Here is a 24,327-nt window from a genome sequence, read left to right as displayed (position 1 = left end):
AACTAAACGGAAGAACTGTTAAAAAGGGCTGTGGCCGGAAGCAACAGAGAAGGGGCCTGTTGGTTTCATTATAAGCAAATCCAGGTAATTTTGTTTTGTAAAAAGTGCTCGTACGTTACTTTTATATTTTTAATTCAGTTGTTTAAAATAGAAGGCAAAATTAAATAAATGTAGGGAACAAACGGAATACAAAACATAAGAAAATAAAAAGCAATTGCACACGCAGCACAAAAAGCTCTCAGCGGTTGGGAGTCCGTGGGCGGGGCTTGAGTCAAGGGCGGGTCTCCTTGGGGCCCGCCCTCAGCGAGGGGGCGGGGCGCAGACCGTCGCCCTCAGACTGGGTCTTCCAGTGGGAGCTGAGGGAGGGCAAGGTCAAGCTCACCTTAGACCCCGCCCCCAGCGCGGAGGCAAGGCAGGCTAGAGTCGGGCTGCCTGGCAGGAAGGCGGCCTGGCGTGGTGAGACTCAGCGCCTTCCATGCCCGGTGGTCCTCGGGTGTGGGGCCGCGCGCTGACCGACAGCCCGGTTCGGCCGTGGATCCCCCAGTCCCCGAAACTCGCCGAGCGCTGCTGTTCAACCAGACGACGCGCAGGTAAGCTTAGCCTGGGCCCCCAGGCATCTCGTTCCTGCCCGCGCCCGCGAGAACCTGGATGGCGGCTGAACGCCTGGCCCACACGATCCGGGCCCGCAGCGGAGACCTGGGCGCCGGTTTCTGGGCGACAGGTGGCGACGGAGTGCGGAGCCAGTCCGGGGTCAGACTGAGCCAGGAACAGCCCCGCCCGCCCTCTGCGCGCCACCGGTTGCTTTTGCACCGTTATCGACCTCAGTACCCCTTTGACTGTGACCCGAGATTGGCACACATGAGTTCACACCCCACCTTCAGCATTTGTGCCCTCACCAGTTAAAAATAAGCACAATATCTAACACAAACTTACCGTGTGCCACTGAGCCCCCACCACTGAACTAAGTGCTGGGGTTGAAGAGGTAAGCCAAGTAACGTGGGGCCCACCCCATGGAGTCACAATCCAGTGTGGTTATCTATGCAAACAACTGTAAACTTTAAACTGTGGTGAGAGCTATGAAGATAGAAAATGCAGGGTGCTGGAGACGTTTTAGCAGGGTCCCCAGCTATAAAGGCTGCTGGAACTAAAACTTTAGAGAATTCGAGGCTGGAGAATCCCAGAGCAAATGCATTTTGCTGGGAGAGAATGTTGGCTTACTGGAGAAAAGGAGTGTCTTTGGGGCTGACCTGCAGAAAGCTAGGGGAAAGCAAGTTCCTTAACTCCCTTCTGTGTGAGATGGAACTGTTCTGCCCATAGAGGATGGAAAAGTAGAATGTAAATGACTTATGGCTGGTTTGGGGGTTCAGTAACTGAAGCAAAGATGAAGATGTTCTGGGTGGAGGCTGGATATTGTTCTGTGCAGAACACAGTGTGCCTGCCTCTGAGTAAACTCACTCCCCTCCCTTGGTCCTGTTTCCTCCTCTATCAAATACCCAGTTCTGAGTAGAATCTCTTAAACAGCCTGTTCTCTAAAATGATGACTAGTATAGTTGTTCATTCTCAAAACCTTTCACTGGTGCCCACTTTAACTGGGCTCTGAAGATCAGAGAGAAATCAGACAAGGTCCTGTCCTCCTGAAGCCTGTGGTGGGTGAGCCAGATGAAATAAAGCCTGACAGAGCCCAAAAGAAGTTGTGACCCTCTAGCCTTGCCAGGGAAAGTGCCTTTGCTTCCTGCTAAGTATACATTTCCCAGAAAACCAACTCTTGAGTCCCCCAAACGCATGGTTCATGCTGTTCCACTGAACATCAGTTACTTTCATTGGTCACTCTCAGCTTTTGATGTCAACCCCCCTAAAACTGGCCAAAACACTCCCCAGACGCTGCAACTCTGGTAGTCCCTTGCCAAGGGCCCCTTGTGCCTTGCGACCCCATGGATTTGGGAGAGCTTTTTAGGCTTTAGAAAATCCCCGTCTGCTGCTTGCTGTATTTTATTGGCTTGAGCCAATTTCTTTGCCTCTATTCACACCATTAGTGTACACCAGTGATTTTTGAGGCATACTATTGTGCTATGAGAGGATTTTAGGTATGCCATGAAAATTTTTTAAGATCGCTAATTAAATCATTTTCAAAAAAAGTTCAAAGCATAGCAAGTTTATATTTTTTATTCTTTTTTTATCAACATAATTTAATTGTGTGCCCCGGAAGTTTAAATATAGGTTCAAGTGTGCCATGAGATAAAAAAAAGTTGAAAAATATTGATGTAGACCCAGGATTTGTTCCATGAAACCTGGATGGAGGTATGGAGGGCAGGGGAACATAGCTGAGAGGAGAATCTGGCATAATTTGGAGGGTGAGGGAACACAGCTGAGAGTGGAGTCTGGCATAGTTCGTGGGGAGTGGTAGGAAATGGAGGACAGACGTGAACAGAGGGAGAAGGGGAAAGGGCAGCCTTTGTACAGTCGCTTTGTTCACCTCTCAGCCCATGGCAGTGTTCCAGCAAAGAGAGAAGGGAAGCTCCAGGTCTGGTGGTCACAGACGTGGTACTTTCTGGCTGTGTCTGAGCTGTGAGTATTATGTGTTCTTGACACATGCGTGGCATGTAGTTGGCCCTGAAGAAATATTACTCACCTTCTCCCTCTGAATGAACTAAAGTGGAAATAATAATATTGCCTATCTCAGAGGGTTATTGCCAGGATTTAACATGTACCTAAAATACATAGAGTAGCACCTGACATGTAGGAGTTGACTACAATTGATATTATTCCTTAGTCTGGGCAAAAATTGAAACAAGGCAGGGGTGGGTGGTGAGGGGAGGGTATAAGGGACTGTGCAGGGTGATTAGCTGAGGAGTTAGATTATCTGGTGCAGTTGTTTTGCCAGAAAGCATCAGCCTGGTGGCAGAGAGGGATGTTCTGCCTGATAAAGGTCCTCTTTGGCAGCTACACTGTCAGAAGGCCCTGCAATAGCAGACAACCAGGCATGCCAAAAGACATGTGTGCATGAATGAACACAAGCCCAAGAAGCTAACTTTTTGTTGTGTATTAAGGGTGTGTGTTTTTTAAAGGAGTATGAAAATAGGGAAAGAGAACTAATGTGTTTAAGCATTTGCTGAGAGACAAGCATTTTCATGTATGTTGCAGCCTAGGGGTGAAGACCACAGCTATGTATTCAGGTAAAATTGCTTGTGTGACCTCCCATGCATCACCAAAGCTCTCTAAACCTGTTTGGGAATCTGTAGAATGGGAATCTTTACATCTACTTCATAGGGCTGTTAGGAGCATTAATCATCATGAGCTTGTGAAGGGCTGCCCTCAGTTCACGTGCAGTAAGGTAAGTGCTCAGTCAACAATAGCTGCGGTTACTATATTTATCAGTTCTCCCACGATCTCTACTCTGATAAAGGGACTGACTGCCACAAGCACGGATGGGTGGCACTGATTCTGAACTCAGTCCCACTGGAGTCAAACTCCACAGACACTAACTAGATAGCTTGTGTGAAAGGAAGTCAACCTTAAATGCATCTCATTCATTACTTAAAGCACTTGACTATGTGAAATCTTAAACAGAGAGAAACTGCAAAATTATAATTTATGTGCCTTTCAAGTTCAGGTATTTTATCATCTAGATAAATCTTCCATGCATCCATGTTAGACCACTTTGGGCTGTCGAAGCTCTTAAATAAAGCGGCTTATCCTGACCAGTGTCTGTCTTTGCTCATTTCTCATAGTTCCCCAGTAAAGATGGACAGATCCCATTTACAGTGCAGGCTTTAGGATGGCAGCACCTGCCCCGTTGTTTTAGCCATGCAGTTCTCCATGATGGTGTTTAACAAACCACAGTGGATTCAAGATTCTTTCTTCATTGTTTCTCTCACGGACACACACACCCACATGCCAGTCTAGGAATTAGGAATAAGGCATTGTGTTGCTACTGTGAATCTGGGAAATTGACTCTGGGGAAAATCTAAGGAAAATCTAGGTTTTGGGGGTAAAGTGCCTGCACCTTCTGGAAGTCAGAACTATCTGCTCTTCTTCTACCCAGTAGTGCCATCTCTGGGCCTGCTCTCCTGCCCAGCGAGTGCCTGGTCTGGGTCTCTGTCTCCCTGCTGGTCCTGCCTCTGCCCAGATCTGCTGTAAAGCCAGAATCCCTGGGCAGCTGCAGAGGTAGAGCCTGTTGCAGGAAGGCCTCTGTGCCTTCCCATAGTACCTGAGCGCTTACCAGCATGCCCTGCTCCAGCTGCCCTGAATGACCTCCTCTGCTGGGCTGTGAGCTCTTCCACAGACACACTGTCCTCTCGCCCTCCCTCTCATCTCCCCCCTCCCATTCTTCCTTTCTTCTACAAATACTTCAAATAGTGTCCTGGGAATATCAATGGTGTGTCAGAATGACACAGTCCTGACACTAGAACCCACACATATCATGAGGCAGATTTAATAAAGACAGAATTAAGCACATAAGCACGCAAGGACTGGGTTCACTGCCCTGCAGGAGAAACTTGGTGTGCCCTGGCAGTGTGTGAAAGTGGGACAGAGAGAGAAATACAGGTCGTATCAGTCCGGTTGGGGTGGGCCCTTATGCCCATTTATTCATATACCTTTGAAGACCACTGGATGGTATTTTTCTGTAAATTCTGGTAAACTCTGTTTTATGCTGCCAAAGTAATCTTACTGAAAATGTGTATTTTTTTTTTTTTTTGTCGAGGCAGAGTTCTACCCTATGCCCTGAGCAGACGGCAGTGGCGTCAGAGCTCACCGCAACCTCGGACTCCTGCTGTGGGCACCCTGCTGCCTCAGCCTCCAGGGCCGCTGGGATTACAGGCACTCGCCGCTGCGCCCGGCTGGGTTTTTCCATTTTTTTCACGAGTCGGGGTCTCACTCTTGCTCAGACAAGCCTCGAACTCCTGAGCTCAAGCAATCCTCCCGCCTCAGCCTCCCACAGTGCTGGGATTACAGGCGTGAGCCACTGTGCCTGGCTGAAAATGTGTATTTTTAAAAACAATTGAACTTCAGCTTCGAGGTGGGAAAATCATGCTAATGTCCGATCCACTCACCCCTGAGAGTTTACAGAACCCCCTGCTGCCAACTGGTTGGGTGCTCAGTTCTCAGGATTGTCTGTCTCAGGGGGTGGCAATGGCTCACCTGAGGGAAGATCCTGAGGCAGGGCCACGAGAGCTTTCCCTTCCAAGTGACAGAGTCCCCCCGGGGGCCGGTTTTCTCCTTCTCTGATACCCCCCAGACACGCCAGGCTGAGGTCCCAACATAGATTTCATCACGCTGTGGCTAGTGCCTGCCATCAGAAAGGGAAGAAGGGTGAAACTGACTGCTGTTGTCCAGAGCGTGGGCCCACCTGTCTGCCGAAGCTGGGGCAGGGTGAGCCGGCAGTGACCCTATCCACGCAGAGCCGTGCCATCACAGCATGGCCCCTCATGAAAAACTAGCAGTGCTCCAGGGGGACACCATGTTTGCCTTCAAGCCCCCGTGGTTCCACTGGGAATAGGGAGAAAATAACACTACAGCCTGTTTTAAATAAGACACAATTCAAACAGGCCCAGGAAACATTCCCTCTGCATGCCTAAATATTACTAGAGAGTTATTTTACTTATTTGGCCAAAAATTCTTGACAAAATACATCTCCAATCCCTACCAGTCTCAGATGCGGACCTTATTGTAAGAGATGAACTACCATCTTCCCCACAGGAAAGGAAGGATACCAGCATGGCCACACAAAGATTGAGAAGGCCTCCACGCTACCCTTGGTGGGGTGGGTTTGACTGCCCTGTGAAGGCTGGTGGGGAAGGGCTGTGTTCTCAGGGTACAGCTTTAATAGGTTTATAATCATGCAGCTCTTAGCCATGGAGAAAAGAAGTGGTTCTGGAAATCTCCCTTCCATAAAGGCTGACACAGTGACGATATTTATGCCTCTTGAAAGTGCATGTTAAGTGGTAGATATTTATGAAAAGGGTTCTGAGGAGTAAATGTGTCCATCAGTCAACCTGGAACTTTTAGTGCTCCTAAGATGGTTTTAAATTAGAGCCAATCTTCTTTCTACCTTCCCCCTTCCGTCAGCTCCCCTACCCTTGCTTCCTCTTATAAAAATGAAGTGTCAAAGCAGGACAGAGCCCAGGGAGGAGGTTGGAACTGCTGCCTTGAAGAAGTAGAGTTAGTATATTAAAGGCAAGCGGGGAGAGGTTCGTGCCTTGATTCTGGCACTTCCCCCTAGTCACAGGGTTCTGAAGAGAAGAGTTTGGAGCAGGGCTGACAAATACGGTTCAGCTTAATTGCATCCTAACCACAGCCATCAGCAACTCTGCCATCAGGCTGCTCACAGAAAACAGTGTGCAACTGGAGGGGAAAAGAATAATGAAAACAACTGATGCAAACTAACCTGAATTGGGGCTCAGTAAGTGGCAGATGGGAGAGAATGAATGTCAGTGTCAGTGAGAGAATCATACCAGGTCAGATAAAAAGAAAGCGTTAGAAGGCTGGAAGTTTCTCTGTGAGCCAGTGATCATTAGGACAGAATGCCTGTTATATGTATTAGTGTGTAAGAGTCTAACTTGAGATTACTGTTGACTTTGAAACGTTCATTTTAAAGATGAGAAGTGGGTGTTTAATGCATAAACCTTATATTTAAACTGCTTTGCTTTTAATTTCCCCATCTGGCCTTCTTCTATGTAACTTTTCTGATGCTATTGGCTGTTTCTGATCTTTTTTGTAAGAAAAAGGAGGCTCATGTCTGTTACCCATTTGGTATTTTGTAAATAATCAAAGGACAGTGGGTGATAAAAGTTGAGGGGTTGCCTCTTTTAGGTGCCACTGAAATGCTACTACCTTTTGGCTTCTTTGGGGATTCTGCTTTAATAAAATAATCTGAAAAATAGGAGGAGCCACTGTATTAAAATACTCTTTGAATTATTATTTCTAATGGTGAAAACTTGGGATTAATCTGAATATACATTATAGGAGGATAGTCAAATTACAGAACATCAGCTTTGGTGGAATATTATGCAGTGCTTAAAAAGGTGAAGACTAGAAACACGGAAACCTTCTTGTTCAGTGAACAGAGTGCCATTACATTAAAGACGCATTCAGAAAAACAGACTTGAAGGGAACCCTCCAAAAGGATGATGCGCATACGTAGTAAAACTATGCATAGTATTTTTTTCATATTTTAACCTTTCTATATTGTTTTATTACTGCTATAACTTCTTAAAAATCATAAAATGAACTAAGTTAAATAATGACCTTCCTGCTATTCAAAGTTGGCAAAAGGCACTACCTTTGTGGCCCTACCTGACTTAAATCTTTGATCAAATCTTTAAAACCAGGCTTGCCTTCCTGCCTTCAATTAGTCCTTCTAGTCCAGGGACTTATGTTAGGACTCTGGCTGAATGGCCTGTAGGTGTGGTCACCTCATCTTGGATCTGTAGACACAGATTCTCACGGTTTTTACATTGAAGAAGGCTTCTGCCTCTCGGTCTTTTTCAAGGGACCAAGGGAGGAGGAGGGGATTTGGAATTACAACTTTTGGAGGCCTCATTGGTGAAGTTTCATCTCACTCTATCCCTAACACACACATACATACACACACGTACACATTTAGCAGTCACCTGGGGTAGCCTTGCACATGGGTCATTATGAAAGTTTTGAGATACACAAAAATCAAGAAACATAAAATCTGCACAGACAGAAACAAATGAAGCCCTCCCAGCAACACTGTTAAGCCAGCGAAGTTGAAACTTGCACAGGTGAATCAGACAGGACACTGTCAACTGTGTTTCTTGGAAGTAAAATGATAGACCATAACACAGTCTGTCTCGAAACTTTTGTAGTGACCCACGTATGATTCTGGCTTCTTGTCTGGCAGGTTTGGTACTCTAGTGTCCCAGGAACTGGATATTATGTTCTTAATGCCAGCTTTCCCTGTGATGGCCCTATCTACATGCATTTTTTGCTACCTAATCCTGGCCAAAGCCTAGTGCATGGACAGTGGTGTGCTCTAAATTGACTTTCTTCCTTTGGCCACACATTGGGAAATTATCACACAAGATTTGAATCCCTGTAGATTATTTGGGAGGGGATCCCAAGAAGCCCTAGTAAGAAGTAGGGAGACGAGCCAGGGAAGTGCACTATCAAGCAGGTGACGGACGTGGGCAACTGGACTTTGATCCTGCTGGGGATCTGCAAAGTCCAGGTACAACACCCATCCCAGAGTTATCCCCTCATGGGCTTGGAGGCTGGGTGTACACGCAGTATTCTGTCAGTCAGTGGTTGAGTGTTAATTCCTTGTGGGGAGTTAATTCTTGGATTTTTCTGGCAGGTTCCAATTGCTAGATAAAGCCCCTGGGCAAAGAGATACAGATGCTGGCAATTGGAAGCGAGGCTGGTTTGCTCCAAGGTGATAAAGCAGCACTGAGTGTCTGCTGTACTGTCCTTCTCTAAATGCCTTGAATGTTACCCGTGTTCTACAGAGATGAAGATAACCAGATCCATAACTCCCTACTAAATCGCAGCCCTGGTTACACTAAATTGAAGACTGTTGTTAAGTAGTAACCAAGCGCAAAAGTTTAAGGAAAAAAAAAAAAATCATGGGAAGGAAACTTTAAATAAGAAAAATATTACCATATCTTCGCAGTGTATTGGAACAGACTACCACTATTTGATTTAAGTGGCTGAATGCTAATATTCTGTAGCTGTGCAATTTGAGACCCAACACTTTAAAAGAAGGCCTGGGTATATAAGATTTATTTTTATCGTGGCAGTGTTTTCTCCTTGTCTGTAGCTTGATTACTTCTCTTATTTCTCTAGTAGATTAAGATGATTTTAAAAGAAAAATTTACTTGGAGAAAATATTTAGCCTCATTTGTATCCACCCATGATTATATTTCTATAGTGCCATGTTTTAATATTAATACTGGATTTACTGTACTCACGAACACCAGAGGATGGCAGAGAATTTCTGTAGTTACGGCTTTAGGCACTGGGATTAATGTTTTGTAGTCATTGCCTTTATATGGAAACACTCCATCTCCAATTAAAGATTTAGTAAGCTCTTCGTCAAAATATCTATTCTCAATTGGGGCGTGCAATATGGTTGTGTTGACATTTCAGCTTAATTCACTCCATAGTTTCATGGGCCCCAGTCCATTTCATATGCTTTTTTCCCCTCTATGCATGGAGGAGGAATAGCAATAGAAATTTGGAGCATAATGCAGATTCTAGGAACACTCTCCATGTATTTACTAAGTGTATTAGAACATTTGTCACTGTAAATGAAGGCTTTACTCTAAGAAATGATTTAAAATTGTAAATCATGTAGCAGGCACGATAGGGTTTAGTGGCTAAAGTTCACATGCTTTGAGTTATGGGCATTTTAGAATTTGCTTAGAAAGATTTTAAGATCCCAGCGTTTTTGAGAAGTAAAGCCATTTCCCTTCCAGTTGTCATTCAAGATGCATTTCATGAAGGCTGAAATGACAAATAACTGGTGTCCATGCTTATCCCCACGCCTGGTGTACATGGCAGGCAACACTGGCTGATGCTCGGCCTGAATCCTCTACAAAGTGTTCCGTGCGGCCCTGGCCCCGGCACCATCATCACAACTGGTTCACTAGGTGAAGCCTCGGGACTCCCCACGCTCTTGCACAGCTATTTATCTGTTCCTGCCATTGCTGGGAATGGTCAACAAAGGAAGCTTTTATAGTCCCACTACAAAATAAGAATGAATTCTGGAGGCAGCTGGTTGGCTCACCTGGCGCCTTTTAGTCACCGCTCTGTCATGCAGATACAGGTAGTCAGACTGTCATTGACCATCTCCCTTCCGTTTTTCCTTCTGCCATGTGCATTTTGATTTTTTTCTTTCTTCTTTGTTTCCTGTAATGTTGCTCAGAAGGTAAAGTGGGAAGCCCGAAGTTAGTTGCTATTTTCTCTTATAAAGTTTAGTTGAAGTCACCTGTATTAATGGACAAGCTTTCAGATTTTGACTTTTTTTCTACCACTCCAGGAGGAATGCTACCATAGGTTCACCAGCCATCTCCACGTTGTCAGATCCTCCAGGCTTCTCTGTCTGTATTTTCTATGCAGCATTTGATACCTCCCACCATGTCCTCCTTCTGAACTCGTCCTAGGATTTTCTTCCCTCCTCTCTGATTGTTTCTTCTCTGACTTCTCTACCTGCTGTCTTTCCTCTGCTTGCATTTGCAGAGGGATATCCCCGGGGTTCCTCCCTTGATGTTCTTCTCTTACTTTTATCCATACGATCCACCTAGACAATTTCATCCACACTCTTGGACTTTCACTATAACCTTTGCACAGATACATCCCATTTCGGACCTCCATCACATCCCTTTTTGGAGCCTAGACCTATGTCTAGCATGCTAGCCTGTTGAATCCTTCTTCCTGTGGCTGCCAGAGGCATCCAGAATCAACAGGTTTCATTTGTTTTAGATCTAGACCATATCTCCTTTTACAGGGCCAATGAAATACTTGTCCCCATCAGGTTGTTTCTGCTACCTCCTTGGAGTCATAGGTACACTGTTTTGAGCTGGTGAGAAAGCACTGTCTTGGAGAATCAAGTATAAGACAAGGGCACAAGTTAAAAACTGTGCCTTAACACTAAGGAGCTTAAAGTAAAAACAATCTTTTGATTATCTCTCACAATTCTAGTGGTGAACTGGGCTCAGAAAGGCAGTTCTTGCTTTTTGGTCTCTCATTCAGTGGCAGTTAGATGGTGGCTGGGGCCGGCACCACCTCAAGGGCTTCCTCACTTAAGAGACAACCTACAGAATGGGAGAAAATATTTTCAAACTATCCATCTGACAAGGGATTAATAACCAGAATATATAAGAAACTCAAGTCAATAGCCAAAAAAATCCAAAGTTGATAATTTAAAAAACCCCAAACTCAAACAAGTCAATAGCCAAAAAGCCCCAAATTTAATAAATAGGCAAAAGACCTGAATAGATGTTTCTTAAAAGAAGACATACAAATGGCCAACAGGCATTGTTTTTAAATGTTTGGCATCACTAATGATCAGAGAAATGCAAATCAAAACCCCCATGAGATATCATCTCATCCAAGTTAAAATGGCTGTTATCAGAATGACAAAAAACGAGTGCTGGCAAAGATGCTAGTACACTGTAGTCACTATGGAAATTATATGGGGGTTCCTCAGAAAACTGAACACAGAACTACTATATGATCCAGCAATTCCACAACTGGGTATATATCCAAAGGGAAGGAAATCAGGGGCAGCGCCTGTGGCTCAACAGAGTAGGGCACCAGCCCCATATGCCGGAGGTGGTGGGTTCAAACCCAGCCCCGGACAAAAACTGCGAAAAAAAAAGGAAATCAGTATATCAGGGAAATATATCTGCACTCCCATGTTTATTACAGCACTATTTACAATGGCCAAGATATTAAAGTGCCCTAAGTGCCCATCAGGGAATGAATGGGTAAAGAAAATGTGGTACACATATACAGCTGAATATTATACAGCCATAAAAACGAATGGAATTCCGGGCGGCACCTGTGGCTCAAGGAATAGGGCGCTGGCCCCATATGCCGGAGGTAGCAGGGTCAAACCCAGCTCCAGCCAAAAACTGCAAAAAAAAACAATGGAATTCCTTCATTTGCAGCAACATGGATGGAACTGGAAAACATTATGTTAAGTGAAATAAGCCAGGCACAGAAAGACAAATATCATATGTTCTCATTCATGTGGGAGCTAAAAAAGTTGATCTCATGAAGGTAGAGAATAGAATGGTCAATACTGGAAGACAGGAAGGGAATGAAGAGAGTCAGGTAATGGGTCCAAAAATATAGGTAGGGGTAAGAATAAGTTCTAGTGTTCGATAGCAGAGTAGGGTGACAGTAGTTAACAATAATTTATCGTGTATTTTAAGGTAACTAGAGAAGATTTGGACTGTTTCTACCATAAATAAATGATAAATGTTTAAGGTGATGGATATGCTCATTAGCCTGATTTGATCATTACACATTGTATTCATGTATCAAAACAACATAAGTGCCCCATAAATATGTACAATATGTATCAGTGAATTTTTATTTTTTAAGGAAAGCCTTTAGTGCCTGGCAGTTGATGTACAGTGGCAGCTGAGACCTCAGTTGGAATGTTGTCTAGAATACCTCATTTTGTGCCCTGGATTTTTCCACAGCATTGTAGCAGGGCTCCAAAAACAAGTATACCCAGAGCACCAGTAGAAAACTGGTGCCTTAACTGTAACTTGATACTTAAGCTGTATCACCTCTTACAATCTACCCTCAGGAGTCTGGTGGCTTCACTTTTGCCACATTTACAAGGTTGCCTGCTTTCAAGGGGATGGGACCTAGACCCACCTTCTGATGGCAAAGTGTGATGGTCACATTGTAAGAAAAACACGTACACAGGAGATACTATTGTGCCTGTGTTGAAAAATGTATCTTGCCACAGGCCCTCAACACAAAATGTCACAGGTTTCTGTTTTATTGCTTAAAAAAAAAAAAAAATAGGTACCATATTTACATGATTCAAAAGTTAAGAAAAATAAATGTAAATGTATACAGTGAAAATATTTTCTACCTCTACATAGACAGTCACTGTTAAATGTTTTTTATATCCTTTCAGAATTTACGGGTACTTTTATATTTCACCCTGTTCCTACAAAACATTCTTACTTTACACTTTGGTTTTTTTTTTTTTTTTTTTTCACTTAACTATATATCTGGAAATGATATCATTATCAGTACACAGAATCAATTTCTCTCTCTCTCTCTCTCCCACAGTATTCTACTGTGTGGCTTTACCTTATATCACTTAGTTTTCTGTGGGCACTGAAATGTCACAGCATTGCTGATGTAAATAACACACATATGCCGTCATGCATGGGAGCAAATAAATTAGCATCCTCTTGCCCCAGTGCCTTACATCTCATCCTACCACCCTCTCAGCAGACCATGGGCTCCCAGAGGTTATAGACTGTGGCCTTTGTAGCTGGTTTCCCCGCTGCCTAGCACAGGGAGCTGGGCCCACACCGTGCAGAGGAAGCCTGTGTGAGGAGGGAGGAGGAAGGAAGAGCAGGCCAGGGGACGGACACAGGCATCTGAGTGGCCCTGTTCTCCCTCCTCTCATTACCCCTGGAATCACACTCGTTAGTGGCACCACCTCTTCAGGCCTGTGCAAAACTGGCATCTGGTTCTAGACTATTTTGCCAGGCATCATGCACAGGGGATACCCCAGAAGGCTGTACTCAAAGCCCAGTTTTTGTGGTCCCCCAGCTCAGCCCAGGACTACTCCCTGCACCAGCAGGGGTTTGGTGTGAGAGAGGATGTGGGCGGGGGTCATCACCTAGTACTAAAGATCTCATTGATGAATCGCTGTCCTGATAAAAATCCAACAAAATGGAGTTCTTTCTCCCTTGTCAAGGTAGTATTCTTCAATCACATGGAACATTCTTTAGTGAATGCGGATTGCTTTTGTTAAATTAACCCTAATCTCCACAAGGAAGATTGACAGTGTGTTTATTGCTTTAAAGAAGGCTTTCTAGGAGAACTTAAGTTAGAGATTGTTTCTATTGCAGGGAAGAGAAACTTCTCTAAATCTAGAGGAAGTGAATCTGGGAATATGGCCATCATAATAGATCATTTGAGGGACATTAGACCCAGCTGGATAATCAGGTAATCAGACAGATGATGGCACAGGCAATCTCTGCTCTGTCTTAATGCTCTTTTTACCTCTGCATTCAGTTTATTCTCTAAGGTAAGGAAGATGGCAGGTCCAGGTTTGCATGGAGTTTATAGCCCCTTACCGTTGAAGACACTCCTGTCCAGCATCCAGGTTGAAAAGGGGATCTGATTTGTTCTTCAGGAATCATGTGTCCACTCCCAGACTAATCTTTGTTTCCAGGAAGTTGAAGTTTTCTGGCTATCTTGATTGACCTTCCAGAATCATAAAGAGTGATAGCTGAGCAGTTTTCAAAACAAAGGTATTGCAAGACCAACACAACGGAACTGCCTGCCCTGGATGGTGATTCAAAATTTGAATTTTAGACTGCGAAGAGTGTCTGAATTGGTGATGATTGACTCAAGAGTTAAGAAAAGGTTCATTATGCTAATCTCTCTACCTTTCTATGTTTGAAGATGTCTATAATAAAAGTGCTTTCGTTAGAAAAAAGCATAAAAAAAGAAGAGGAGCTTTTCTTTGTCTTGTTTTGGGAACTCTCAGCAAACAAGCCTTCACATTCCTGTACATTTATTCTCTGATTTTCTTGTTCTATGTTTTTCTTTTCACTGTACAAAGAACCCTTAATCCTTGCTTTCCTCTAAGCTGGGGATTAGGAAGAAAACAGACAGTACTTGACTTTAGATTTGCGTGGTGTGTTTGCAGGCGGTGAGGGCCTTTCTCCATGGTTCCCAGGACGAAAGCCTCAGAAAATCCAGCTGGGAGGGAGGGATGTCAATGCTGTGACCGTGCGTCTGCATCCCCACCTTTCACAGGCAATTACTTGAGCCATGGGTGAGTGGGGACAGATTTTTTGATCTGTGGGTGTAGTTAGGGGGAAGCCCAGAGGCTCAGAAGGTCATGAACTGGTTGGTGAAGGAAATCTTAGTGTTGAGGCTGCCTTTTTATTTTATAGGTAAGGAAGCTGAAGCCAGAGGTCACACAGTGAAGTAGCAGGGGCAGAGCGAGGTTTAAGTGCCCATAATCTCACTTTGGAGTCAGTACCACTTAATAGCTGTGTGACTTTGAGTAAACTCCATTCCCTCTCTGAGCTTCACCTTCCTCACCTGTTGTGGGAGGCAGAATAATGGCCCTCCAAAAATGTCCACATCCTAATCCCACCGCCTACGGATGTGTTTGGTTCCGTAGAATGGGGAATTAAGGTTGCAGATGAAACTAAGGTTGTTGATCTGCTGACCTTCAGAAGAGGTGTGTACCCTGGATCATCCAGCACATAGCAAATCACATAGGACCTAGCAAGTGAAAGATGGAGGGAAGAGAGTCAATCAGAGAAGCAGCGTGAGAAAAATCAGGTGGGTCATTGCTGGTGGAAGGGGAAGGTAGAAACTGGAAACAGGTTCTCACCTAGAGCCTCTGGAAAGGAACACAGCCCTGCCAACACCTTGATTTTAGTCCTTTTTCACTTCTGACTTCAATATAATAAAGAACTACACTATAATAAAGCATGTGTGGTTTTAAGGCACTAAGCTTGAGGTAATTTGTTACAACAGCAATAGGAAACTGGCATACCTAGAAATAGGAATAACATACCTTCCTAAAAAGATTGGCGTTTAGCTTGAGGGAGTTAAATTTCTGAAAATTACCCAGCAAAGATCCTGAAACATGGTAGATGCTTAATAAACAGTAATGTTGATAGTGGACGTGGTGGTAGGTGTAGGCAGTGGAGGTCATGAAAAGGGAGTGTAGCTGACAGGCAGGTGTCTTTGAAAAACTGAAGTTGGTGCCTCTGCCGTGAAGTTAAGGCCTACAAAGAGGCCACTGGGAGACTCCAGATGGCCCAGTGGGTGGCCAAAAGCAACCTGTAGGAACCCCATGCTGCTAGGGTCGGCAAAGTCTTCCTCCTTCAATTCTTCAGCACTTCCAACCCCAGCAGCACCCCCCTACATCAGAGGAAGCAAGAGCTGGGAAGGGCCGACCCTGTGACCCTTTTATCAAGGAGAGGCGTGCATGGGCATCTGGTGAGATTTGGGCTTCTCTCTGAGTCCTGAGCATCTGCCTGGCCTTCACCCTAATGCCACTGGCTACTCACAGGGCCACCCACAGTGTCAGAAAGAAGCTGAATGTCAGTGAACTTACTACAGGCCAGGCAGCATGGTAGGTGCCCTGTGACTGTTGTCCTACTTAATCTTCATGACAGGCCTCTGAGGCAGATCTTTGTTTCCCGTATTGTAAATGAGCAGATAGAGCAGTGGTTCTCACCATTCCTAATGCCACAACCCTTTAATACGGTTCCTGTGGGTCGCCACCTACAGGTTGAGAACCGCTGAGATAGAGGGTCCAAGAGGTTAGGCAGTTTGTTCAAGGTCAAACAGCTCATCAGTGGCAAAGCCAGGATTATAAAGTAGGTTTATGTGATTCCAGATCCAGCCTCATGGACACAGCTGGGCACCAAATGGAAGGGAGGTGGCTGGAAGGGGCTTGGGAGTGCCGTGTTTGGGTGCTGTGGGCCTGTGGGAATGAGAGCCCCCAGATCTCCAGGAGGATGCCCCCACCAGAGGGATACTCCCTCCTGTCCCTGTATACCTCTGGGAATGATGGAATGGAATCCCGGGATGGAGATGGGGCACACTTGCTTCTCAGGGACTTTGTGGGGCATTCACACCCACCATTCTCTGAGTCACTGCAACCGTATCTGTGTTTTACTTTTCAAAAGCTGTACACTGACATTTAGATTGCTATTGGATGATATTAAGGAATTTTTGTTAATTGTTAATATTGCCAGATGTTATCATCTTGTAAATAAGAAAGTCTTTATTTTTCAAGTACTTAGAGGTAAAGTGTTGTGGCATTTATAATGAATGTGCCTCAATACGCTTTAGGGGAGAAAATATGAAATAAATATGGAAAGGAGTTAATGATCATTTGGGGACCTTTAAGCCACAGTTCATTGTACCATTTCCTCTATTTTTTGTATGTTTATAATTTTTCATAATAAAATGTTTTTAAAAAAGGCTTTCACTGAGCATCTGGGCATGTTCAGTCTCAGGCTAGACACAAGCTTGCACTCTGGAAGAAAACCCACAAATAAGTCCATTGATATCAATGGAAGAGGCACCTTGATGGTGGGACAGGACTTAGGAGCAGAGTGGATGAGGCAGCCGTGGAGGGGCAGGCTCCCCAAGGAGGTCCTTTCCCAGTCCTGATTCTGAGTTTGCCAGTTGCCCAAGTGCTTTTGTCAAGCTCTTTATTGTCATTCCTGAATCCAGTAAATAAGGAACAGTTGGATGCGTCTTTTTTTGCACGCCTGATCATCGAAAGATTCCTTGCACCGTGTGACTGTCCTTCCACAAATAGGTGGGCAGATTTTCCCTCGGTAGTGGCATTATTCCTTTGTTGTATTACAATATGAAAAGGCCTGTGGGGCTTTGTGAGACATTTTCTCAGGGTACATACTGCTTAATAGGCATTGCCTTTGTCACTTCTGATTTCCCAGTATGTTTTCTTTGGCAAATTCTGTAATCTTTTTGGTTTTACATGAAAGTTCATTTTTCAAAGTTAGCATTGAAAAAGATAATCAGATTCCATATCTCCTGTTAGCCTCCTCTTACTTTGTATTTTTCCTTATCGAAATGGCCAGCCAGTGAGGAGCTGCAGCTGAGGGAGGGTTTGTTCTTACCTTATCTTCTCTCTAACTGTAAGGTAACCATATTTCCAAGGACTTTACCAAATGTGAACAACTGTCTTGAGCATCTTTTAATAGAGACATCAGTGCTAATCAAGAGGCCAGGTTTTGCCAAGTTCTGGGGTTTAGCTCTCTAAATACAGTGTTATCCTGCAAATAAAACTCTGTTACTTTGCTATATGAACAATATATGCGTTGGACATATGAACGCACAACAGGTGATCTCTCAGTGGTAATTTCATAAATTCTTGGTGAAATGAATTGCATAAGATCAATATTTCTGCAGACTAGTCACTTTTTTAAGCTGTGAGGGACTTTAAGATGAATCTGGTACAGCTCTGCTAGTGGAGGAAACATTCATTTTAACTGTGTAGTCAATTCTCAATTAACATGGGTAGTGGAGTGGAAGGAGGTCACTGATAATCAAAAATCATGGTGAAAATAAAATTATAGTCAACACAATTTTCTAGGGGCTGATTAACTGCTTTGTGGATTGAGGTTAAGACACAGTGGGCCCTAAGATGTCATCCCTTTGGTAATTGGCCAGCAGATGCTCACCACCTGACACTCACCCACCCTCTCTGACTCAGGGAGGGGAAGGGCTTCATAGGGGCTGGATCAGGCAGACCTGGCTGCCCTTGGCTGCATCGGTTCCATGATGATGGTGACCTTAGTCTTGGCAGCAAGGCAGATGTGCCTTTTAGGACTCATTACCCCCATCCCCCAGAGTAGTGGGGCTCAAACTTCAGGCATCAGAACCACCTGGAAGGCTGTTAAGACCTGTTGGGACCCCAGCCCCAATTTCTAATTGATAATACCTGGAGTGGGACCTAAGAATTTGCATTTCTAACATGTGCCCAGGTGATATTCATATTGCTGGTCTTTGTTTTCATCCTAGGCTGCACATTAGAATCACCTGGGGAGCTTTTAAAACCTATTGATGCCTGGATCCACCTGAACCGATTATATGCAAGGCTTGGGTTGTGGGACCCCCTAGGGGTATTTTTTTAAACTGTCCAGGTGGTTCTAACGTGCCTCTGTAGATTGACAAGTATTGCTCTGGAACAGTGATTTTCAACAGGTGTGCCTCGACAAACCAGTGTGCCATGAGAGGGTCTTAGGTGTGCCGTAAACATTTTTTTTTTTTTGTGGTTTTTTTTTTTGGCCGGGGCTGGGTTTGAACCCGCCACCTCCGGCATATGGGACCGGTGCCTTACTCCTTGAGCCACAGGTGCTGCCCCAATATTTATTTATATTACCCACTGAGTTTTTGACATTGTTACCTTATTTTTATTTATTTATTTATTTTTTGTGTGGTTTTTGGCTGGGGCTGGGTTTGAACCCGCCACCTACAGCATATGGGACCGGCGCCCTACTCCTTGAGCCACAGGCACCGTGCCGTGAACATTTTTAAAGATCATTAATTATTTGCAGAAGAAGTTTAAAGCACAGCAAGTATAGTCTTGTTGTTGTTATTGTTGAACATACGTGTGCCACAGAAGTTTAACTGTGGGTTCAGGTGTGCCATGAGATAAAAATGGTTGAAAAACAGTGCTCTAGAATGTTTTCATGCCTCACAGATCTGCATACAAGTTTCAAATTTTTTAATATCTTTACCCCCCTTCTGAAAAATATTTTTCTTTAAATCAAGTTGTTTTGTCATGTAAAAACGTTTATTTAAAAAGCATGCCAGTGACCATGGCTCTTACCTATGATCCCGGTACTTTAGGAGGCCAAGGTAGGAGGGTCACTTGAGGCCAGGAGTTTGAGACCAGCCTAGGCAACATAATAAGACTTTGTTTCTACACAAACACAGAAAAATGAGCCTGGTGTGGTGGTTCATGTCTCCCCCACCTACTGAAGAGACTGAGGCGGAAGGATCACTTGAGCCCAGGAGTTTGAGGTTGCTTTGAGCTGGGATGACACCACTGCACTCTAGCCTGGGCAAGAGCTCCTATCTCAAAAAAATAAATAATAAAATAAAACAAACTATATATCCCCTGCATGTAGGAAAACTAGTGTTATAGGGCATAATTTTGTAGAAATACTTTATCTGTTGGCATTTTTACGTTCTCACCTGAAATCATCTTGCTTCTCATCATGCTTTGGGAGTATTTATTCTAAAACTGTGATTTTCTTTCTTTTTTCTATCACAATGGTGATGAAACATACTACTTCCATTCTTTATACACTCCCGGAGACCCAAGGGCTATGGTAACTGACCACACCTGATCTGCCTGACAAGACAAATAGGTCTGAATGCAAGGAAGAGTGAGTGTGTATTACAGAGTAGCCTCAATTCGGGGAAGCCTTTCCCTTAAAAAAAGTAATTCATCAATGGCAGAATAAGCCATGGTATAGCCAAATAATGGGGTACTGCTCAGCAATGGAAAGGGACAAACTGCTGACACAACATGAGTGAATCTCAGAAACAGTGCACTGAATAAATCCAGACCCGGAAGATTTCATTTACATGTAAAGTTGTGAAACAGGCAAAACTAGTCTGTAATGGAAAACCGACAGTCGTGGTTGCTGACAGAGAAACTGAGTGCAGATTCTGGGATTCTTGGGGTAAAGGGGATATTCTGTATGTTGATGAGGGTTGGAGTTACATGAGTGCATGTGTTTGTAAAAATTCATCAAATGGTACCCTTGAGATGTATCCATTTCATTGTATGTACAAAGGCAGGAAAGAAGAATGCTAAACAAATACTGAACTCTAGTTAATAACATGCATGCTGAAACGCATAGGGATAAGTACACTGCTGTCTGCAACTTACTCTGAAAGGCACAAAAAAAATAATCTGGACTGATAGGGTAGAGGGGTAAATAATACTAAACATAGTAAGATATTCAGCATCGACTCTAAGTGGTGAATACCCTAATGTTCACTTTAAAATCCTGTCCACTTTGCTGAATGTTTGAAAATCTTTCCTAATAATGGTTGTGGGAAAGTTGACACATCACATTCAAAACAGAGAAAAGGTTTGCTGTCTTCAGCGTTTACCACCTAATTGGCCTTGCTAGGAATGAACTGGAAGCTTGGAGGGATGAGCCAGGAGTGGGATGGCAGGTCCCCTAAGAGAGGCTGCTTCACTGGGAGAGGACTCTGAACCTAGGCTCCCCTGGTGCTGAGCCCCACTGCCAGGGGAAGGCGCCAAGGGCTTTTCCTTCCCTCACCTGTGCTGGTCATGGGGGCATTCCAGGGCGGGTTACCTGGGCAGCGAGCCCTGCAGATGCTGTGTTAGATGTGACCTGCAGGAGGTTAGATGTACCTCCTCAGGCTGCTTCCCAAGCTGTCCAGCCAGTAGGACCCCAAAACATGCCATGCCTGATGTCTCACTGGCTATACTGACCCAGGATGTATCAAGGCTGGGGACAGAGTATGGGTGGGGGTGCTGGAGCTGAGCTTACCATCTGGGGACCAGAGAGGTTCAGTGGGCAAGCATGGTGTTCTCAAGCCAGGAGGATCTCTCAAGGGGGTCCCACAGTGCAGCCCCACAACATGCCCACTGCACCCCAGACACACACAGCCCCCCACAATGCACCCTAATGGCACATCCCCATGACATACCCCCCCAACACCCCCATCCCACCCTGCTCTCAGCACATCTCCCCATGAGACACCCTGTACGCCCATCTTCCATCAACCCCCACAGCAGACTTCCCATCACAGAAGCTCCCCCCGACACTCTCCACAGCACATCCCCAGCACACTCCTGTGGGATGCACCCCCACTGAACCTGGAGCCCAGGCCCCCTTGCCTGTGCTAGTGGGGTGGGGGGGTACTTTCTGCTGCCTGTGGTGCTGACCTGCTTTTTCCATCCTTTCCTTGGGCAAGGATCTCAAGATACATAGGAAGGAGGGTAATTTACTCTTGAGGGAAGGAGTTATGATCGATGTCTAAAGGATGGTTAACATGCTGATTACATCTATCGTTTCCTATAAAAATGAATAAGCTCATCCTGAATACCAAAGAGTTTATGGCTTGGGTGGGAGCCCACCTGGGGGTTCTTGTTGGTTTCTGCACCTCCCAAAGCAGCTGGGGTGCAGTGGCCTGGGTAGCCCTTCAATACGGGAGCTTTCACTTGCTTCCATTTCCTACTGCTGCACCTTAGCACCCTGACCCTAACCCGAGCTTCAGAGTCCCCATCAGAAACAAGATGACTGCACTGCTCTGTACAGCCGTTGCAAAGACTAAAGATAACACAAAATACAACGTAGTGACAGCCACAGGGGAGGTATTGCCAAAATGAATTAGTAGACCTAAAAAGTGCCTAGCACATAGTACACTTTTTTTTTTTTTTTTTGGTTTTTGGCCGGGGCTGGGTTTGAACCTGCCACCTCTGGCATATGGGACCAGCACCCTACTCCTTGAGCCACAGGCGCTGCCCATAGTACACTTTTAGCTGTTGTTATTGTGACTATGATCATTGATTTATTATGATTAGGATTTATTATTGTCATCCATGAAGCTTTAAAATATGAAAAGAGTAATATTTGGAATATGATTTTTATTTTTACCACAAATGGAATTCTGAACTTTTAAGTAGCAGGTGGTTGTTATTTGTGTATCTGACTACCCCACTAACATGAATTTCTTGAAGGCAGAGATTGTATCCTCCACCCCTCTGTCCACAGGACTGATCACAGTCACACATGGAAGACGTTAGGAACTGGGATGATTAGCACGATTTCTTAATGAGCAAGTCACCCCAATAGCAAAACTGTTTAAACTGAGCTACACTTTAGAAACAACACTGCCCACAGCACCTTTAAAGCCATGGTCATGTTCTTATTTACATGCTAGTCTGTCAATCAATGGTACCTGCCAAGTAAATGGGATGTTAAGCTGCCAATAGGTTTACAACTCTGCATGGTGGAATTCTTTTCACTTCAGCCAGTGACCTGAATTCATGGCCTCCCATCCATTAATTACCAAGGCTTATCTCCAACCCCATTGCTAACCACCCGCTACCAGAACAGAAAGGCAGCCAAACTTGGCCCTGCCCTGCCCTGCCCTGCCCTACCCTACCCTACCCTGTGTCTTCTCTAGGAGGGATCATGATGCAAGTTAGCATGGCTGGATTCCGATCATAATACACCCAAACAGAGTGGTTGCTTGGATGCTTCTGAGTTAGTGACATTCCCATCTTTTAAAATTCCTGCTAGAAGTAGAAAAAGCAAGAGTCAGTGCCCAAGAATGTGAGCGGCCTGCCTGTCACCTAAAGCAGGGCAGTCCCAAGGAGCTGCTCTTGGAGAGCCCTCACAAGCTGCAGTTCTGCTGCCAGCTGAGCTCTCACCTGGTTTGTTGCAATCCAGGCCAGGTTTTAGATAGGCTGACGGCAGCGCAGGGAGTAACTGGCCTAACACAGCCTGCTTCAGACTCTTGCTATTATGTTGCCGTTGGCAAAAGATGCAAAGGTGGTTACTACTTTCCTCCCTCTGTGGCTCAGGCACTTCAGTAATTTAAAAGTGCTTCTTCTCCTTCTTCATCTAGAGAAGTAAAAATAATTATAATAGGAAATGGGCAATTTGCAGCTACAATGCCAGGCTGATAATCAAAAACTTGTAAATAGAAACATGAGCATATGTTTATCACTTCTTGAAATTAGAATGCAATTGAACATAGCTGTGGCCTCAAAGAGAAGACACTGTGGAGGGGAAGGCAGGCTTAGTCCTTAGCTGGAGACCTGCCTGCTAATGAGGTCTTTAAGTTGCTTGCCTTGGGAGCAATGAATAAAGACAGGCATACTTGGGAGCTGCTCAGCTGCTCAGGGGACCCTCAGGTAATCATTTGTAGATTGATCATTCCTCTGAGTAAAACCAGGCAGAGGCTCACCAGCCACCACAAGGATCAAGGTCAACCTGGTCAATTGTGGCAAGCATCCTATCCCCCTACCTTAGCCACTCTGTGGAACCTCTTATGGCCTTGGCACACCCCTCGGCCTCTCACATGCCCAGTCTTTTGCAGACTGCTTCCTCTTCCCAACTCAATTATGCCTAACTCTTACTCATCCTTCAAAACTCAAAACACCTCTTACATTCTCCTGGAGCTCCTCCCTCAACCTGGCAGGGCTGGGGGTCCGGCTCTGCACCCAAGCTTCCTCTGTTTCCATTTATGCCAGCTCTCACCAACCCGGATAGTGACCATCACGAGCCTTTCCACCCCCCATCATCACAACAGGTGAGCCTCCAGGCAGGACTGTGGTGTGTCCTGTCTCTTGGGATCCTGGCATACTGTCGGACACACAGTAGCCACTGTTTTGATGTTTGCTGAATGAAAGGGTGATTAATGGCAGTCAAGGACTTCGAAACCATTTCAAAGTTTGTCTTTGAAAAAGTAGTGTTATGATACAGAGTCATTGATAAACTAAATCCTGTAATGCATTCCACAGCCAACCGGCATCCTTGGATCCTCTGGACCGGGTTTCATTTTGTGACGGACTCAGGATGGGTCATGAGGTAGGCCTCCTCAGAGACACGTTTTTGCCCCTGCCTTAAATTCTTTGTGCCTCTGTACTATAATGAGGACAGCATTGTGTTTGCATCTTATTTTTGTGATATTATTAGAAGTATTGAAGGACACACAAATGCTTTCAGCATCAAAAGGAGGTCAGCCTTATTAATGAATCAGCTGTGAGCACAAGAGGCAAGGTTTCCCACTTTTCTTCTCGCTCTGTAGCTCAGCATTTGGCTCTCTTTCCCAGGGAGGCCACAAGGCTCATGCCTCTGCCAGAGAGGGCACACACTGCCAGTGGCTGAGTTTTTCCTCACCACCCCTATTTTGAGTCAGTTCCAGGCTCATGGGTCAAGTGTTGACTTGGTTTGAAGTTGACTTTATTTTTTCTGCAGGTTAATTGCCAAATACTTTGTTTTTCAGCTACTCAGGTGCCTGTCATGCCCCTCCCTGGCTCTCAGGCAGAAGAGGGCAGTCAAGTATGAGTCCTCCATAAAGGATCTCACC

At 44.9% G+C, this 24,327-nt stretch overlaps 1 protein-coding gene across 5 annotated transcripts in view; it reads left to right on the top strand.

The window, feature by feature from the left end:
* The first annotated feature begins 256 nt into the window (after positions 1-256).
* The window catches only part of NMNAT3 (nicotinamide nucleotide adenylyltransferase 3), a 106,500-nt gene continuing 82,429 nt past the window's right edge, over positions 257-24,327 (top strand). Inside the window, exon 1 of one of the 5 annotated variants that reach the window (XM_053599441.1) lies at positions 257-590. In XM_053599441.1, coding sequence (XP_053455416.1) covers positions 476-590 — 115 coding nt within the window. In that variant the 5' untranslated portion in view covers positions 257-475. The remainder of the gene's footprint in view (positions 591-24,327) is intronic. The other 4 variants (XM_053599444.1, XM_053599440.1, XM_053599442.1 and 1 more) reach the window with 4 other exon arrangements.

Source organism: Nycticebus coucang, chromosome 8 (assembly GCF_027406575.1).
Source record: "Nycticebus coucang isolate mNycCou1 chromosome 8, mNycCou1.pri, whole genome shotgun sequence".
Lineage (NCBI taxonomy): Eukaryota > Metazoa > Chordata > Mammalia > Primates > Lorisidae > Nycticebus > Nycticebus coucang.
This window is presented reverse-complemented; position numbering and strand designations above follow the sequence as displayed.